This window comes from Chionomys nivalis, chromosome 2, assembly GCF_950005125.1.
Source record: "Chionomys nivalis chromosome 2, mChiNiv1.1, whole genome shotgun sequence".
NCBI classification, from domain to species: Eukaryota; Metazoa; Chordata; class Mammalia; order Rodentia; family Cricetidae; genus Chionomys; species Chionomys nivalis.
In genome coordinates this window covers 124,989,014-125,009,343 of record NC_080087.1, presented here as the reverse complement: position 1 = coordinate 125,009,343, position 20,330 = coordinate 124,989,014, and the positions used below count along the sequence as shown (strand labels likewise).

General features: G+C 38.9%; 1 protein-coding gene across 1 annotated transcript in view; it reads right to left on the bottom strand.

The window, feature by feature from the left end:
- The window catches only part of Abca12 (ATP binding cassette subfamily A member 12), a 166,110-nt gene that overhangs the window by 92,410 nt on the left and 53,370 nt on the right, over nt 1-20,330 (bottom strand). The window contains exons 3-7 of the mRNA XM_057762616.1: nt 18,352-18,505; nt 9,774-9,865; nt 7,743-7,840; nt 5,705-5,890; nt 3,260-3,438 (exon numbers count right to left, since the gene is read on the bottom strand). Coding sequence (XP_057618599.1) covers nt 3,260-3,438; nt 5,705-5,890; nt 7,743-7,840; nt 9,774-9,865; nt 18,352-18,505 — 709 coding nt within the window. The remainder of the gene's footprint in view (nt 1-3,259; nt 3,439-5,704; nt 5,891-7,742; nt 7,841-9,773; nt 9,866-18,351; nt 18,506-20,330) is intronic.

Below are 20,330 nucleotides of genomic sequence, written 5' to 3'. Positions count from 1 at the left end.
AATGAGATGATAACATGATGATAAAAAATTTGAGTAAAATGTGGCTTTTAATAACATTGTCAATTTAATAATAATAATAAATATTTTATTTAAAATGGTATTTGAATAAAAAAATCTGAGATATTTAAATTTAAATTTTCTAATAATCACATTTCAAAAAGCTAGGAGAAATACAGATTTCTCTTTAATTGATAGCATAAAACTTCATCTCCTAGTATTCAATATAAAAATTAATAAAACATGAGCCAGGTAGTGGTAGCACACACCTTTAATCCCAGCATTCAGGAGGTAGAGGCAAGTGGGTCTCTGTGAGTTCGAGGCCAGCCTCGTCTACAAGAGCTAGTTCCAGGACAGGCTCCAAAGCTACAGAGAAACCCTATCTCAAAAAATTAAAAAAGCAAAACATTTAAAATCTTTTATTATATTTCATCTTCAAGCTTCACATGTGTTTTAAACCAATAGAGAAAGCATCTTAGTGCTGACTCACTATTAGCACAAATCTTTGCATCATATTCTTTGTCCATTTTCAAGTAAAAGTATTTATTTTGAAAAATCAGGTCATGAATGAAGTTCAAGGCATTGCTTCTGTACAAATGATTGTGTGTGTGGTGTGCATGTAAGAGACAAAGTGAGAGGACCCGTGTATAATTTTACAGCAGGTGTGCAAGAACATACGCAGAGATGGGACCCAGAGGAGGACATTAGGATGTTTTCCTCTGTCATCTCTACTGTATTTCGCTAAAACAAGACCTCTTAGTGAACTGAACTGAGCCAGCCTGACTCTTGGAATCCTCTATCTCCTCCCTGAGTGATGGGATCGCAGGAATGCACAGCCATGTCAAAATAACTATGTTAGGGATTTGAACTCAGGTCTTTGAACTCAGGTCTTTATTCTTGTGTAGCAAGTATTCTTTACCACTGATTCATCTCCATAGACTTGAAAATAAAGGTTTTTTTTTTAAAAAAAAATAATTTAGTGTAGGGATAAATTAAGAGTTTTCTAATACAATTAAAGGGTGATTAGCTTTGATGCTACCTACTGGCCACATAGAACTGCTAAAACTTTAAGTATTGGTATTCCCATTTGAAGATTTATTTTTAAGTATGTGTCTGAGAGGGTATTACGTGCACATTAGTGACGGTGTCCCCAGAGACCAGAGGAATGTGTGGGATCCTCTTGAACAGGAGTTATAAGTGGTTGTGAACTGCCTGATGGAGTTCCGGGGAGCAAACTCAGGACCTCTGGAAGAGCAGTTTGTACTCTTAACTTCTGAGTCGTATCCCCAGCTCCAAACTATTGGCATTTTTAATTGAGATACTTTGCACTGCTTTCATTAAACTTAGAAATTTTGAAAAACAAATTTACCCATTCAAGATGTTCCCAACTTATTTAAAAGTTTTGCAATGACTAAAATAAGCACAAGTTTTAAATTCTTTAATTAAGGTTGAGTTGTCAGTTACTCTGTCACTTTAACACAAGCCAACTCTTTAAAAACTCACACCAATTATGATACCATATTAGAAATAGCAACTATATAAATTGATAGAAATTTCCTAGATTACTTAGGTAGCAAAGTTGTTTAATTGGATAAAGTCAAATGCCACTCTCTTATCAAAGCAACGAACAGAGTGGGAGGAAAGATTTACAAACAATAATATATGGTTAAAGACTTTCCTCCAAGATATATGAGTAACTCCTACTGTGAAGTATGGAAACCTCAAGATGGCCAGGGATTTAAAAAGATATTTCTCTCAAGAGAGAATTCAAATGTTTATTGAATAAATGAAAGGCAAGAAGTATTGATGAGCATAAAAAGAAAGTGAAGCCCTGTCACATTGTTTGTGGGAACAATAAATGGTGCAGCAAACTCTGTAGAAAATGCTATGGAGGCTTCTCAAAATATTAATCATAAAACTACTATATGATGGAACAATTCCTCTTCTGAGTCTTTATCCAAAGGAATTAAATCCAGTAACACGTTCTCCAGTGTTCAGTTCAGTACTACTTATATTTATCAAATGGGAAGTTGATATATGAGACAAGTCCTTACTATATAGCACGGGCTGATCTTGAACTCATCACCTTCCTACCTCAACTTCTCAAGCAGTATTTTTTAAGTCTACATTCTCTTGACAGTATAGTATTTAATTTTTCCTTGACACTGTGTGGCTCTAAATCTCTTTTTAATGGATTTCAAAAAAACTATTTTGCTCACTCATTCTTTGTATAGATATTTGTTTTCCCTTCAACTTTTAGCTCTTACCAATATTGAGATAAAGGCATCATATAAACAGGCCTCCATTTTCTAAAAAAACTAAGAACAAAATTAGTTCTTCATTGGACTATGTGATGCTGTTTGTGTGTCAATTTGATACAAACTGGAGTTATTTGAAAGGAGAGACCCTCAACTGAGAAAATGCATCCATGAAATCTGGCTGTGGGCAAGCCTGTAAGGCATTTCTTAATTAGAAATTAATCAGGGAGAACCCAGTCCATTGTGGTGGTGCCATCCTGGGCTGGTGGTCCTAGGTTCTGTAACAAAGCAGTCTGAGGAAGTCATGAAGAGCAAGCCAGTAAGCAGCATCCTTCCATGGCCTCTGTATCAGCTCCTGCATCCAAGCTCCTGCCCTACTTCAGTTCTTGTCCTGACTTGGCTTGATGATTAACAACGATGTGGAAGTGTAGGCTGAATAAACCCTTTTCTCCCCAACTTGCTCTTGGTCGTAGTGTTTCATCACAACAATAATAACCCTAAGACACCATCTGTTGACTTAGAAAGACCATTTATGAGGGAAGTCAGTCCCATTTAGGTGACTAGAGCAAACTTGAACCAACAGGGCTGTTTTATATTGAATGGTACAAAGAAAACCCCACGGAGACATTTATTCTTAGTTAACTTAGTGACATGTGCACAGAGCTCAGGTTGTCCCAAAATGATCTCGTGTTCCTGATCCAAGTTGGTTCTGCTCTCTGCCTCATTCTTGGAAACCCCAGGACACAAAATAATGTGTACTTCTCTGGTGAGTGTTCCTCTTACTTTTCATGGATGCCTGCTGACCTCAATGAGCAAATACAATGTGTCTTTCTTCTTTGCTCAAGTGACACACTCAACTCCATTGCTCAAATCTGCAGCAGGACGCTCAAGGGCTGCTTTCCCAGTGTTTAAAGGACCTACCTGACAGTACTTCTCACAGGAACTATTTTTTCAAAGACTTCTTTGTGAACAATTGCATTCCATTTAACATTCCATTAACTCACCTGTTTGCCTTTTGAAGGACGCCAAATAGACTGCTCAGTGAGGTGTCATTCTGAAACACATCTGGGAAACTCGACAGGAGTTGCCACACCTCTCTTCGCTGCTGCACTAGAGAGAAAAAGGAGAGCACCTGGGAAAGCCCCTGGAACACTCTCTTCTGGTTGGCAGGGTCGCTTGACATCTTCAGAAGTCAAACCACAGAGAAAAAAAAATGATGCTTTAGCATTTGGAGTTGCGTGGCTTACTGTCTCTGAAAAGTTTTTTCAAAACTGTATTTCTACATTCACAATTGTTTTTCAAATCTTCACTCGGTTCTCGTCCATGGAAAAGCTGTCAACATCTCTCAACATCATTGGCTTTTCCCCCCATCTAGAGTTCCATATATTAGCATATTTAAAGTTTGATTGACAAAATTATGTTGGTATAAAACATTTTAAATTAAATATTCAGAAATGAAAGTTAGCTTTCTAAAACCAAGTTAATTTCTGAATGTCTTTTCTTTTTGTTATTTTATTAGTTCTTTGGAAATTTAATACAATGTGTTTTGATCAATATCCATCAATACCTCCCACATCCACTACCCATTCACTGTCCACCCGAATTTGTGTCTTCTCTTTTTGTTTTCATCCATCAAGTCCAATTTGTGGTACCTCTATATTCTCAGATGTGTGGTCTTGCACTGGAATGTGGTCCAACTTACCAGAAGCCCTACTCTTAAAGCAAACTGAACCTCCTCCTCCCAGCATCCATCAGCTGTCAATACCTCCCTGACTAAGAGTCAGACAGCACATCCACCTCTCCTCTCCATGCTGGGATTTGGTCTGGCATGAGCTTGTACAAGTCTCATGCACTCTGCCACAACCACTGTGAGCTCGTATGTGCCACTACCCTACTGTGTTCGGACATCCCTGAGTAATGCTCTTTTTATTTTCCTGAGTACATTTCCTGGGAGATGCAGGCATATTGCCCCCATATCTTTCACTAGGATGTCTATTTTTGATGGAGATCCCTTAAAACTAATTATGTGGAAAAGTAAATGAAATATATTATGCATATATTCATAGCACATGTAGAACTATGTTCACCAAAGTGCTTGTTATTAAGCTTATACATGGTAGAATAAAGGGTTTCCAGATTCCATCCCAAAGCTACGGACACTGGTTGTGATGAATAGTTAACTGTGAGTGAATCTACCTGACGATCCACACCTCTGATATCCACAAAACAGAAAAACTATGGCTTTGGAACCACATGATCCAGCTACTTCTTTCAGAAGTATTTCATCACGTTCCCGCCCAGAATAATTCTCTCCATAACCCCATTCATACCAGTCAAGTTAATCTTCCATCTGTCTTAATTTGACTGACTTTGAAGAGTATAGGTTTGGACACTCAGGCTACTCTATCTAATGGAAGACTATAAGTGAGAAAGATTTTCCCTAGTACTGGGGATTCAGGGCAAGCATTCTACCACTGAGCTACATGTCCAGCCATTGTAAAAATTCAGGAAAGATGACAGCTTCATGTTCTAATTTGAGCCATTAAAATGTTGTCCTTAAACATGACCCTTTTGGAAACCAGATTACTAAAAGATATATTTTAAAAATTAAAAATTACTTTCAATATAATTTAGAGAGCCAAGGGGAAATGTTGAAGTAGGCATGCTTTATTTATTCCCATTTATAAAATCAGTAATTCTGAATTTTTAAAATTTTCATTGCATGTGGGTTTCATTACATTTGGGTATTGGCCTCTTGTTTTTTTTTTTTTTTTTCTTCATCACTTGAGACTAGACTGAAGCATGCACAAATGGTGGTGGGTACTGTTATCAGAATAACATCGGCTCTAATGGGTAAAATTCAAGGGACAGGGATAAATGATTTCATCAAAAATCAGCAAATGAAGTATGATGCCATGAGAAAAATAAAAAGACATTACCCATTTATTTTTGTAACTCCTAACAAGAGTATGACACTTCTAGTTGGATTATTAAACTTGCATTCTGTCCTGCACAATCACAGTTCTCAGCAAAAACACCCCTCCTTGTAGAGGCAAGCCGCAGTTTATCTGAGGTGCACGCGTACAGGCGATATTTCAAGTTCCACATCACATCATTGCGATCCTGCACAATTCAATGGTAAATAGCTGCTACTTAACACCAAACACTGTATGTAACTGTTTATGTGGGAGGAAATTATGCTAAAGGTCTACAAATATTCCAGTCAATATTTCCAAGTCCAAGTGGGTTGCAGATTTTCTCAATAACTCATAGTGAGTCAGTTTGGAAACCCCAAATGGAAGCGTGACCCTTCTAATTGTGCATAAGATTTTGGATGCATATATGTATGTATGTATATATATATGTACATGTATACACACACCACACACGTATATATGTATATACGCATATATATGTACACATATATCATATATATCATCTGCACTCACCTGAGAGACCTGATATTTTAGTTCCTGGAGAGAAGACTCTAAAAGTGTCATGTTTGAAAGGCAAAATTTGTTAAAAACATTTTTCCCTAGAGTGAGCCAAGAGAAGGCGTAGTCTGCCGTGTATCCTGGGTAGGTCTCACACAGCTCTCTTCGTATCTCTTCAGGAGTTGAATTTTGCTTCAACAGCTAAAGTACATGGGAGAATAGAGAAGCGATATTTAAAAAACATACAGAGGAAGAGACTGTCATCTTCAAGGTAACTGGCCTATCTTTGCAACAGCTATTTTTAAAGTTCTGCTTTACAAAAAAAAAATAAAAAGAAATAAAATCAGCAAATTTATCCATGTAGAGTTGTGGAGGGAGAGTATACATAAAGATGTAAATTCTTGTCGTGGTTTTGATGTAAATGGTTCACATTTGATTTGTAGAACCGAACTGGCTTATCTCTGACCAGAGGACCGAAAAGCACCAAATGTTTCTAACAAACATCTTTCTAAATAAAAACCATATTCATTTTTTCTGGGCCTTGAGCAGAAGAAGCTCAGCTGCCTTTTAACTCTGTGTTTTCTTGTAAAAATTGGTCGTACTCTTTAAAAGACTTCGGAAAACAAAAGGTCCTACTCTTAGGACCAATTGTGCTTATTTACAAAAGTGGATTGGTGGATTGTGTTGCCTGTAAGTCTGTGTACAGAAAGATAGAAAAAGGAAAAATATGAAAATGCTTTTTAAATAGATAAGTCAAGATAATTACAACAATAAAGGAAAATAATTTCCTTAATGGAATCCTTGTAACTGGCCAATGTATTCCATAGTACAGCAGCATTGTAGATGAAACATTGCTTCAGTCATAATATTGATCACCAGAAGAGCTTATGTATTTACAATGTTAACTGCATTTAATTGTAATACTGAAGGGGTTCCTTCCAGTAGCTAACTCGTATAACCCTATGAGGTAAAGGCCAACTCAATTCTCCCCTTAAGTTTACACCTCAAAATTTATCCTCTGCTTTCCAGCAACTGAACTTCTCAGTATAATGGAACAAGACAGGATGCACTTATCTAGGAGGCTCTGCAAATGCTGGGATGTCTGGCAATTCATTCACAGCTCTGATCTAACGTTACACATAAACTCACTCCGAAGTGATTTCTCTACTCATTCCTGCAAGGGTTGCAGAAAGCAACAAAGAGAAAGAAAGGAATCTGGGAGATGCTGACGTAGGCATCGCTATGTCATCCTAATTCTTAGACTCCTGCCTTGTTCCAGCTACTCTAAAAATATGTATCCATCCACACAGAATTCACTTGAGGCTCATATCTCTAGAATATGTGACTCTGTGCTACTTTACAAAATTCTAAAATCCCATTCCATATAAGAAAGAGAATTTGGAAGTTCCAGAACAGTAAAGCGGCAATTCTGAAAACAGTGTTTCCATTCTACACATTCAAAAAATTGTCTGACCCTTAAGCAAACTCTCTGCAGGAAGCAAGAGAGAGTGCATATAGCCTGCCAGCCCACACCTCTTATAAAACTGTGTTTAATGCCTTTCAATCAGAGCAATCATAAAGTAGATGATCTCGGGAAACAGAAAATTCCACAAGTAAGCTTTCTAAAACATGTAAAGAGAAAAGATTTTCCTACTTAGGGGAGAGATTTCTGCACCTCTGATTGGTCCAAAGGTCTTATTGTGGATGAGACATCAAATGTGAAGAATGTCACAGCTTCATTTTTTTATTTCCTGGCTTCATAAAATTGAAAGATCACATGAAACGCCATATTATTTCTTAGTAAGTGAAGACTGTAAGTTCAATTGGTGGACTTACCAGGGCGGTAAATAAATGTCCCCATCTTAAGGAGTTTGCAGTGTCTTAAAATGAAACTATGTTTGAAAAGTGCCTAAGGAAAGAATCTGCCTAAGATAGTATTTAAATTGGAAACACACTGCAAACCCCTTCCTGTTTGGGAGATCTATCTACCAATGTAAAGTATATTTGTTCAAATTCTTCATTATATGTTTATTGCAAAACTAAATGAAATTACCTTTTCCAAATCAAGGATGCGTGTGAGCACTTGGCTGCCATTGAAAATTTCTGGGCCCATCCCTTCCAAATCAGAGCTTGGTCTGGGAGGTAATGTGGCTATGACAGAAGAAAGAGCATATTAGAATTTGAAACACACACGTACCCACATGCTTGCAAATGGGCACAGTCACAGAAGATTTCATCGCCATGCTCTGTGACCTCATGTGCCTCACAGCAAGAATGTGCTAATATATGTCTATCCCATGAACATTTCAGGCTGACATAAAGGGCAGATCTTGGAGGCTTTTCTTTCCACATAAAATTGCCGTGACTTTAGTCCCCTCTTCTTTATTTTCCACAATCATTTTGATGCCATTTGCATTCATTCCAGTTTCTGTCATTACACTTCATCACCAGTATTATTGCCCAATAAACAGAATCATTTCTGTGCAGACTTAGAGGACTGAGGTGCCTTGACCAGCTCCATAGATCCATCATCTCCAACATCTGTTCCAAGGATCAGCCAATGCACATCTGGTGATAATGGTCTTTCTTTTTAATTACCCACCAGGGATGCTGAAATATGCTTAGGATCATAAATTCCTTCTCCTTAAAGTGGCTTCCGAATGATATTTTAGATCAAATAAATGGGATGAAGTGATGACTTTAGACTACAACATTTCCTAATTAAGAAGTTCCCAAAGTGGCCTTGTTTAAAACTACTTACAATGTGGTACAGGTTTCTGAGTACTGAGTATAAGTTAGCTAGAATTATAACTTCATATCTATACCATGGATAGAAAGGAAGTTGATTTTTATAAATATTGGGCACAAGTATTTGCTATCCTCACAATAGAAAATCTCAGCATTTAAAGATGCCGGCAACATATTTCAGGAGGACCTTCATTTTAGTGCCTATAGGACTGAAAAATTTGCCATCTGATTCCTCTAGACTTAAGCAATCTATTTATGAGATAAATAGCCAGGAAGGGAAGCATAGCCTATAGCTACTGAGTAAGGTAGAGCTTACTGGACTGTGAGAATGTGAACTTATTTCAGCTGTGCCTTAATCTACTCAACCAGATATCTGCAGATCACTCATATCTTAACTTCTAAAAACAAGGGCCAGCATGTTCCTATGACATCAACCCTACACTTACTTGCCATCATAATTTTAGAAATTCAAATATTTAAATTTTTATTTAATCCTTTATATACATACAAATTTATTAAATTTAAATAAAATTTAAGTGTTAAATATTTAAATAAACATGCTTCTTCTTTCCCCCAAAGAGACAATCAAGTTCTAATACACAAGGAACATTGTTTTGTTCGCTAAAATGTACCCGGTCTCTAAGTCACTGAATGCAAGCTAGCACATACCCAATCCATGTTTGCCAAATAAACGTAAAATAGTCCAATGGTTTGAGAGTTCTAATCAGTGTTTCCTTAAGGCACCAGCACTACTTGTGTAACAACTTGAAATCTTGTGCTTTTATAACATAACTCAGAGAGTTTGAGGCACACGCAAATTTGAAGGAATCTGGCCTTATGTGAAGCATGGTCAAGCCAAAGACTTTAAAACCAGGCGTTTCAAGCAGGAAAGAGAAGCATCCATCAAATGCCTGTTCATTTATGGGCGTCTGCTTAAACTCACCTGGCGTCCTAATCTTCATCTGTTAAATGGAAAGTTTGGATAAATGTCTGAAGTTCTTACCAATAATTTTTGTTCCTGGAAATTCTGTCCACCCTGATTCCACTTATCTTGCAGGTGAGGGCCAGACTCTATTCTGGGATACAGTGCAATCCTCAACATCTAGACTTTCCTAAGCAGCATTTCAGTAAGAACTCGATTTCTAATCATTTTGAAGAAATCTGCACTGCTCTACTGCCATACACAGGCAGCCATGGGGAGTCCTTGGCTCTCTTATGGGCAATCTAAGCATTCCATCTTTACTTGAAAATCTGAAGTGTAAACCTTTTAAAGATTAGCCCTTTCCTAGTTGTTCCAAAGGTCTATTCTAATCTTTACAGGAGAGAGCTGGCTTACCCAGTGGTGTGTGTCTTCTTTCTGGAACTTGAGTGCTCTGGAGTGATAAATTGCTGTCCCTCTTTGGGTTGGATGACTTTTTCGGAATATCACTAGAGGAAGAAAAAGCAAGAACTCTCTAACTTTGTCCACATTAATTTCCAATTAACTAAAGCAATTTATTATGCAGAAGATTCAGGGGCTCTAAGGACTTGCAAAGTTTTCAACTATTTCCTCGGATATTAAAGGATGGATTCACCTACCCAATGCACCCATGAACACATAAGGTTTCTTGCCAGGTAAACTTTTGTTCAGTGGTAATGAACTAGATGAGATTTTAAAGCAGTCATTATTCTTTTAATCTTGAAAAAAGAATTTACTTGAATAAAGCATTACGGACGAACACTAAACATATTTATGGTGTTCTTTTCCTATTGAAAAGCTGACAGGGCCTAAATAAGGAGTTGTGTTTTGAAGATGGAAAACAAGGCCTGCTTGTTTGTCAACAATTAACAAAAAAAAAACTTAATTGTATTTAATTATGGATGGCAGTTTGCTTCAAAGGGAAGTAGTATTTACAGCCAGATTCAGGGGAAAAGAAAAGAATAAACACTCAAGATCTAGTAGGTGCCAGGGACATACTGGGATTGATGCCATTGTAGGTGGCAGAGGGTATAAAGGGGCAGACGGCATTAGACCACATTTCTAATTCTACCAAATGTGGCAGAGTGGTGACAAAAGCATTGTGAGGCCAGGGATTCCCATGCCGTGTATCCATGGTAGCTTTCGGAAAAAATGATACTGAATTTTCTCAAATTTAGGAGCCATCATTTTAAAAATGCACTCCCTACATTGATGACTTACAGTACTAAGATGCAAAAACGACAACAAGCACATTTTCTCCCACTTTTTCAGTAGCAAGGATTGAACACCAGGCCAGATTTGGTCAGTGAGCCATCTCTACAGTCCCCAAAGTGGAAACAATTGTATTTTCTTGAAAATTAGATATAACTAGAAATAAGGGCCTAAAATAGATTGTCTATTCTACAAACAGAATATGTGGATTGAAACAACTTTCAGAATTCTAGGAAGTTGGTGAATTTTGTGTAGTTGTTTTAAAAACATAATTAAAGATGGCAAGAAATTCTACTTATAATTGTGCTTCAGCCAGACTCCTGCTTTATAAAGTAGATCTTAGCAATTTATAATTGGGAACATTTGTTCAGTGGTGGCTTTTGTTTTGGAGGCTTCTTTTTATAAAAATGATGAGAAGAGGTAACATTTGTTTCTATTCCCCAGTGTTTTTCCAGTATTCTCCTTAAAATGCAGTGGTTGCTCCAAAAGGTCTGCATTCTTAATGTACACTTGAATTATTCATGACCATGACTATATTCCCCTAAATCTTTTTACATTCCTTATGCTGACTATTTGGATGGAAAAGCCATTCGGATGAAAATAAGAACTGACCTGAACCTTTTCCTTCTCAAAAAAAAAAAAAAAAAAGTTGGGAAAAGTTAGGCTTACTTTTTTCCTTGACATTTTTTTCCAGTCCAGCTTGTAACTCTCTAAGGAAGACTACTGAGTATCAACACACACACACACACACACACACACACACAGAGAGAGAGAGAGAGAGAGAGAGAGAGAGAGAGAGAGAGAGAGAGGCCTTCATAAAAATTTTAAGGACCAGAGACAGCAAAAAGAGTCAGAGGAGAATGAGGAAGATCAAAATAGCAACAAAGAGGCAAGGAACAATATACTGAATATTAAGAGGGTGAAAGGAGAAGAAAGTGGGTCTTGGGGAAAAAATTGGGGTCTTGGGGAAGCAACGCTACTTTTGTCACACATAGCCAGGCTACCCAACTTCTTCTGTCAGTTAATAAACCCTGATACTACTTCTACTGTAACATGGATGGCCTGCCTGTTGGGGTTTTTGTCCCCCCTGACACCCCACAGTTGTCAAGCCCCAAAGAAAATCACATAGAGATCTACATAAGTTATAAAACTGATTGGCCTATTAGCTCAGGCTACTTATTAACTCTTGTAGCTTATTAACCCATTGTTCTTATCTATGTTAGCCACATGGCTCGGTAACTTTCTTTGCCAGGTAGATTACATCCTGCTTCTTTGGTGGTCTGCTCAGGAGTGAGAGGAATCGGCTTCATCCTTTCCAGCATTCTCCTGTTCTCATCGTCCTACCTCTACTTCCTGTCTGGTTGACCTGCGTATACTTCCTGCCTGGCCAATCCGTGTTTTATTAAAATACATGATTGACAGAATACAGATAATTCTCCTGCACCATCCTGCCAAGAGGACAGCTCCTTCCCTTCCCAGGCATCAGCACAGTGAAGGTTCCAGACAAGGAGCTGGGGAGGTTCTGGTTCTAGGAGGCTCATTCCTAGACCAGGAAGTAACGCACCTGCTCACTCCCTTCTATGAAGCTGTGCTGTGGGAATGTGGAGTTGGAATACCAAATGTGTTTACTATTCATCTTCTGGAAAAATATCCCCAATTTTATTTCATATTGAGACTATAAGTAGAAGTACAGCTTCTGTCAAACAATATAATTTTATTACCCCTTTAGCAAACCACTAAAGTAGGCAAAAAAAAAAAAAAAGAGCCAGTCTTCCTGAGTTGGTGGAATTATGAACTTTCTAATGAGCTTGATTAGAGCAACAGGAGAGGAACAGTGCCCTTTCTGCTACTTTGCATAATTGATTCGTGCATATTTAGATGCAGCAGCTTCTCCATTTTAGCTTGTGACATCGTGGATGGTAAGAAGCAATCACCATGTCCCATACACCTCTACATTCTAGGATCTAACACCGTTCACCTAGCACTGGACTGTTTGATCTGGTGGCTGATTAAACAAAGAGGCAGTTACTGGGATGTGAACCAAACACATTGGTGTTAGAGGAAACTCTAGAAATTCTGATTCCATTTCTTCCTAAAAGATCTCAGACATTGCTTCCCTAGCTGCATGCTAGGGACATGAACTAACTTGTAGTAGGTGACATGCATATCTGTGGGAACGCTCATCATAGGCATCCAAGTCTGCAGGTCTCACTGGAGAAGGAAATACCCAGCAGTGGCATGGCAGACATAGCACATATCCTCTCCAGCCATGGTCATCACTAGCTCAAAACATTTATTAAATTTGTTCTGTATAAATCATAATGAAAAAGTCAAATAGGAAGGATCAAGAGTTTCAATACATTCATGAGAGGGAAGCAAGGACAGGCATAGGGAATGATAAGTAAATGAGACGGGGCTACTAAATTGGAGCGATCATTGGTCACATTTGTAGAGCCTTAGATTCACAACCTTAATCTGTGCCTTTGTTACCTGATTTTTTCTCTTCACTGTTTCACTACCCCACTGGCTGTCATGCAAGAATGCCTTTACTTGCTTCCCTCAGAGGGTGTTTGACAATACAGTGACAGGAGACATAGTTAATTGTCACAGCTGCAGACAGGAGGATGCACTTGGTGCTTAGTAGGCAGAGGCTCGCGATGATGCTAAACACCCTCCAATACTCAGCCCAACCATGACTTATCTGTCCTAAGTATCAGTTGTGCCAAAGCTGCGAGACGCTGAAGAAGGCTGTGACAACTGTAATTACTCATGGATAGCTCATTCCCATTTACACTACCCAGAACCAACTTAGGAGACTTAAAGTCCCCAATTAGGAGCTCTGAATAGGTGTAATGAACTTGTCTGAAATCTATCTCACGTTGGGTATCACTGGGAGTATATGAAACCACTGTGTAAATGTAGATGGCCTTTGGTTTTGACACATAGGGCCATCTGATTGGAGAAAATTAACCCTTGGAAGACATTCTTGGAGCCAAGAATGTCGGGCTCACATTGGCAAGTGGTCCACAGCATTATTTAGTGGACTTTCATTAGTCTGAGCTGCATGTACAAATACCACGGAGTTGGTTAAAGACTTTTCTTCTAGCTTGCCAGAGATGAGGACTTTGCTTCTGTGGGATTTATGAAGATCTCTTTAGAGCAGAGCTCAATAAGAGAAATATTTTGTATTAAAAAATTCCACTCAGTTATGATGAAAACTTAACTCAGAATAGATTTGACTTCTCAGATGTGTCTGCCAGCAGCTACATTTGGGAAATGCCACATAGATATGTGACATCATAAGAGGATTTCTGCACTTACACCAGGTGTCAGCGTTTCCTGTGAAAGGGACCAACTACCTGGATAGGTAATGTCTGTGTGCTGTAGTGAAGTCTGTCTATAAAAAGCACTCCTACTAGGAAAGAGACATATGGCCCATCCTGGAAAGAAGATCCTGACTTTCTTTTTTTATCTCTAAGGGTTAGTTAAAATTTTATAAGGATTTTTCATCGCTTCCTCAAAATCATAATCATATGTAGTGACATCTGGAATGAAAATGTGCTGTAAGCCTGCATCTGATCCCTGTTCCACCTGTCATTCATCACTGACTTAACTGCAAACAAGAACTCTAGACAATAACAACCATGGAGTCATTCACGGTTACTCGATGTGATTGCCCTTCCTGGCTACCCATGAACAGAAGCCATTCCCTGAAAAATTTTAATTGTTTTAATTATCTCTCTGAATTCATTCTGACCCTCATTCTTCAAGGGTCATCCATGCTTCAGGTATAAACCCTGCTTGTACTCTGAAACCTTTTTCTTCTAGGTCAGCCAGTTATAATCAAGATTTATAATTCCTTAATAAGCTGAGCTGCCCTAGGGTTTTAATATTCATTGAAAAGACTTTGTGTTTGCAATATGTAACTAGAATAAGTATATGCCTAATAGTTTTTAAAGGCCCAATGTTGAGTAGTTGAGGAAACATGTTAGAGACAGAGAAGGGTTGGAAACATGGGGATAGAGGGATAGAGAGCAGGAGGAAGCGTCAGTGTCTTTACAAGGACAACACTCAGAGAATCCTACCTAGACACAAAATAGATGGATTTGTTTGGCACCACCATGAGAAAAATTCATGAAAATCACAGTCAAAAGCAAAGCCATTTGCCTATCTCTTGATGGATAACCCATGCTTCTATTTTTTCTCGCAAATGCGTGAGCAGGCGCATATGTGTTGTAATGAAGCTTGAGTCAAGGACCTTGGTTAGGCAAGAGCCCTCAGCGCCTGAAGATAGATCCTCAAGGACTGCTTAGAGAAGTCTCCTGGCATCTCCCTACCAAAGTCTACTTCTACTCTAACGATACATTCAACAGCAATATCCATATTCCTCAAGCATAGCTTGTTAAGGAAGCTGTGTGACTGGTCACCATTTCTATCTAATGTTTCGGGCATAGTGAGACCTGAGAACAAATATTCATCACATTTACCGGGTTATGTGATCATTTGACTGTTATTTTGTCTCCCTATCTCTTTCCTCATGGCTTCTAAATTCTTGAGGTGTGAAATGAGCATAATTCATCTCTGCATCTGTAGCAATTTATGTTGTCTGGAGCACATTTTGTGTTGTTGGTGTATTTAATTTAGATGAGTAACTGGCCTAGGTAGCAGCTAATGCATCCTTCTAGTTTGTTCTTAGAGAAATGAATTTTAACCTTTATTTTAAAATCAATTCTACTTAAAGTGGCTATAGTTTGAAATTAAAACAACATAAAAACTATACATCCTATTTCATCTCTACAGTCAAATGGGGACAGCTATGTGTTCTTACCTTATATTCTAAGTGTCCTCAGGTTCATTTCAAAACTTTGTTACATTTTCTAACACACACACACACACACACACACACACCTGAATAAATTGCATTAGCTATTTTTTTCAGTTCTGCAGCAGCCTTCCAATAAGATCAAGGGCATGAATTCACAAGCCATGGGTCATGGAAAAGTATGATTAGTAACAGTGGTGGAATCTCTAAAGGCAGCTCTCCCCTCCCCAGTGTCCCCAGGAATGCTGAATCATTTCTCCAAATAATGACCCTGTGGGCTCCAAAGGGGTGATCTCTGCCCTTCGCCAACTGTGTGAGCAATGACAAGGGTCAGGGGTTCCCACTGCGTGATGTATTCTTAGATGCTGCACAGGGAGGAAGGACAAGGATAAGCCCTGTGATGTCAAGCTATCTATCATGCTAGAGAGCAGGAAAGCCATGAAGGCAGCCGTCTCTTTTGCCAGACAGCTTGTTACTGCTGATGCTGAGTTCAGCATCTTTGTTGCTGTTGTTGGGGTTGCTGTTGGGCTTTCTTTTCCTTTCATTGTGAAGATAATGCCTGGAGGAATATGAATTTAATAACAGAAGACTAGTGCCAAAATCAAAATCACATCAAAACACTAGGCCAGGCAGCAGCAACTGCGGTGTGATTATAGCTTTCAGAAGAGCATCTATTAAAGGCGACATCGCGGGCCTCCTTTGATGCCACCAAAGGTGTCCTTCCTTTCCTCACTCTGAGAACAGAAGAGCATGACCGTTTGGTGTTTTAATGAGGTGTTGCTGGTGAGTCTTCCTTCACCAAAGGGAAGCAATTCAAGGGTTTGCCCAGTAACCAGGTGCCAGTTTCACTGCATGGCTGGATAAAACATAAAAGTTAATAGCATGCTGAGAAATATCATTAATGCAATTTTATTATTGTACATGACTTCCTAAATTAAGCTCTAATTAGCTGATAGTTTAGAAAAATACTGAATGCACAGCCATATGCGGTGAAGTAGATAAAAGATCTGGGGGTCAGAATGCTATTTTAAACTTCCAGCACGACCGGTTGTCATGTCGCTCAACCAGCTCACCATTCCTGCAGTGCTCAGGCTCTATCAATTGACTTTCTCCTCCTCTAAATGTCCTTGTTTTCCCTACCTCAGCATCCCTTGCTGCGGCTCTTCTTGAAACCATACCTTCTAGATGTTCACATCTGTATTCTTCCTCCCTTGCTCTTGGTGGTCTCAACCCAAATAGCTCTTCGTAGCAGATGCCTTCTCTTGCTACACAACTCAACCCCTACCCCTCAACTTCTACTATTATCTACTTCATTTTGGGGCAGGGTTTCTTTTCTCTATTAAGAATTTCTTAATACAATCTTTTGCTAATTTTACATAGCTATCTCCGTTCCTGCTCCCTCCCTCCTCCTGCTTCCTCCACCTTCTATCCACTCCACATCCCCACCCACTCCTCAAAAAGGGTGAGAAGGCTTCCCATGGGGAGTCAACAAAGTCTTACTCTTCATTTCGAGGCAAGACCAAGGCTCTCCCCCCATATCTAGCCTGAGCAAGGTATCCCTCCAAAAAGAATGTGCACCTGAGACCAGCTCAAGAGAGGGAGGAGGAATAATATGAGCAGAAGAGTCGAGACCATGATGGTGATACCCACAGAAACAGCTGAGAGTTCAACGACTCTGGAATGATAGTGGGTGAACCTGCATAGGTCCAGATTAGGCCCACTGAAATGTGGGAGACAGTTGTGAGGCTTGGACTGTCTACTTCATGTTCTTGCTGATATACTTATTATTAAGCTAATGCCAGTCATTTTTTTCATTGTCCACCGTTTGCTTCTCCTTCTGTACATTTGAATGCAAGGAGCAGAAGGGCTTTGTCTTCTCTACCTCTGCATCACCTGGAAAGGTATCTGGCTTGAGAAGTACCAGCGTCATTATTTGTTGAATAAATTAATGAACAAGTGAGAATAACAGAATTGTTTTAAGCATCAAACCTGATCAATTTATACCAAAAAAATCAGGGATAATTGCCAACCCAAAGCAACAAGGGTTTGTTATATGCTACACATTGTTCCTCATAACAATTCTTGACACATTTACAGTTTATGCTAAAAAGGTTAATCTTTTTAAAATTACCAGTCATCTTGTAGTATAGCCAAAATCATGTGACCAAAAGGAGAAACTGTGCTATGTGCCAAGGAATTTAATACTCACATCTGAGAACCAAATATCTCTAATCTTTTCTCCAGTGAACATTTTTTTTAATCTGTAACAATTGATTCAAAATTACAATATTGTTTGCAGTTCTATTGACAGGTAGGCTCCTGGGCATCTCTTTAAGATTATATTTCCAGGAAGAAAAGCTTATGTTGTAGATGATAATTCTGTAAACGGTCTCTATTATTTATCTCCATTCTTTAGCCACTTCTCACATCATAAGACAGAACATGAATTGACCCCATTTAAAGGTTATTGCTTAGTTACTGTACTTTCAACATTATTCCTTTGCACTTTTAGTTCAACTTTCTCATTTGCTCTTCCTGGTTTTCACTGTAACGGGAAGGATCACGTCAGGTAAGATAAACATGTAGGTCTTCCTAGAGATGAGTGCCCTGCTATCTGCTTCGTGCCTGTGATTGAGTCTTACCGCAAGGTGTCCCTGACAAGGGAAGGAGGGATGAAGAATCTTTGAGGCCAGAAAAGTAGAACTTCCTCAGCCATTCATCTTAAAATGGGAAGTTTGAGTAACTAACTGATTCAAAATAAACAGACTGTGCTCAGTTTTTCATAATGATGGGACTTAACTTATACCCACTTTCCTCTTTCGCCCTCACGTCCACTCACGTAGAAAGCAAGGTTTCACACATATCTAGGATGTATCCACGGGTTATTTCAGAAACACTCAGCCTGCTTAAGAAGTTCCCTACCTGTCTTTAAACAGCGACTCATCAATGCCCTTCCTGCGGAGCAGATCTCGTGGCCCATAGGGTGTGTCTTTGCATTTAGAGTCAGTGTCACAGAGGAGGGTTTGTAGGAATGGGAAGAATCCAGCACTTGGAAGGTTTCGAGGTGCAAGGTAACCTGAAATTAAAAAGAAAAAAGTGACATCACCGCCATAGACATACCTGGGGAGGGAAAGAAGAATAGTAACGGCTCATTTTGTAAAATTAGCTTTTCAGAATGACTGCCTGGGACCTTGACATTAGTCCCACCTCAGCAAATGACCCTGGCCTAGAGAGTTTTTTTTTTTTTAATTTAACTTGATTTTTTCTAGATGTCTTAAAAGGAATCAAAGGACTTAAAAATGCTTGTTGTCCCATGGGCTCTTCAAACTAGAGTTCATCCTAAACAAATACTTTTTTAAAAAAGATTTGCTCTATTATTTTTTAATGATGTGTATATGTATGCTTGCATGTGTGAGTATGTGTGTATGGATACAGGGACCTGCAGAAGTCAGAAGAAGGGAACAGGAGCTGGAGTTGCAGGCAGTCATGAATCACCCAAGGTGGGTGCTAGAAACCCAGCTCAGATCTTCTGGAAGAACGGGAAGTGCTTTTAACCACTGAGTCACTCCAGCTCCTCTGAAATAATACTGGAAGGTAGCTTTAATAGAACTTGCTAGAGTGGTTTGAAACAATTCTGTATATGATAAAAAGATTGAGTGACCATCGAGCACGCCAATTCCTAGAAGGAAAGTTCCAGAGGGAACAGATAAGAAAACTACATTTATAAAATGCAGTTTTATATAAAATTCTTTAAAGTACTACAAACAGAATATTAAAAGACCCTTTAAATACATAATCATTTATGTATTAAAAGCTTGACAGATCAGACAAAAATGTTAAGGCCTTTTAAACTGGGGTGATCTGTCTCACATGCATTTCCTTTCCTCTTTCTGACTGTATGTCAGCTTTCCCACGACACAAAAGTCCAGTTTTGTGATCAAATGAATCAGATGTAACTAACTTTGCAGATGCTAAGGAACACTTCATTCTCCTCACATTTTGGCATTCTGATTATTATATATAACGTTCTTTTCCTCCTTGTTCAAAAACTCGGTGGTAAAATTATTAACAGGCAGCTTACAGAATGGGAGAAAAGTGACCCCTCAGATGGGGGTTAATACACAGGAAATGTAAAGGACTGCAAAATTTAAACACTGAAAACATAAAATTGCCAATCAAGGCATGGCTAATGAAATGAAAAGATAGTCCTTTAAAAAGCCCCCAAATGACTAGCAAATATAGATATGTTCATATATATTCATACATTCATATAAATAAAAATACATTCAATGTCCTTTAGCTGTCAAAGAATGTGGATTGAACCCCCTTTGTGACCCTCTCTTGCCTAAATCAGAATGGCCACTGTCAAGACCACAGAGAGTAACAAGTTCCGGTGAGGGTGTGGAACGAGAACTTCTCCTGCAGCTGCTGGAGTATAGACTAGCGCGGCCACTATAGGAATCAGCAGGAGAGTCCTCCAGAAACTAAAAACAGAAATGCAATCGTGCCCAGCTATGCCGCTCTTGGGCAAAATCCCAAAGGACTCTGTATCCCACCACAGAGCCGCTTGAGCTTCCGTGTTTGCTGTTGCAATATTTGTAATAGCAAGACCATGTGGCCAGCCTAGCTGCCCGCCCACAGAAGAGCGGGTGAGGGAAATGCAGTTTATATACACAAAGGGATTTTATTCAGCTGTTAATAAAAATGAAAGTTGCGGATGGAACTAGAAAGCCTTACGTTAAAAGACATCGCCCTGTCTCAAAAGGACAAACTTCACGTTATATTTTATATGTGAATTCTAACTTTGAATGTGTGTAAATGAGAGGTTATACTAACATGTAATGACCACGAAATTAGATAGGAGACCATGAGAAGGAACCAAGTTTGTCTAGAGGGTGGAC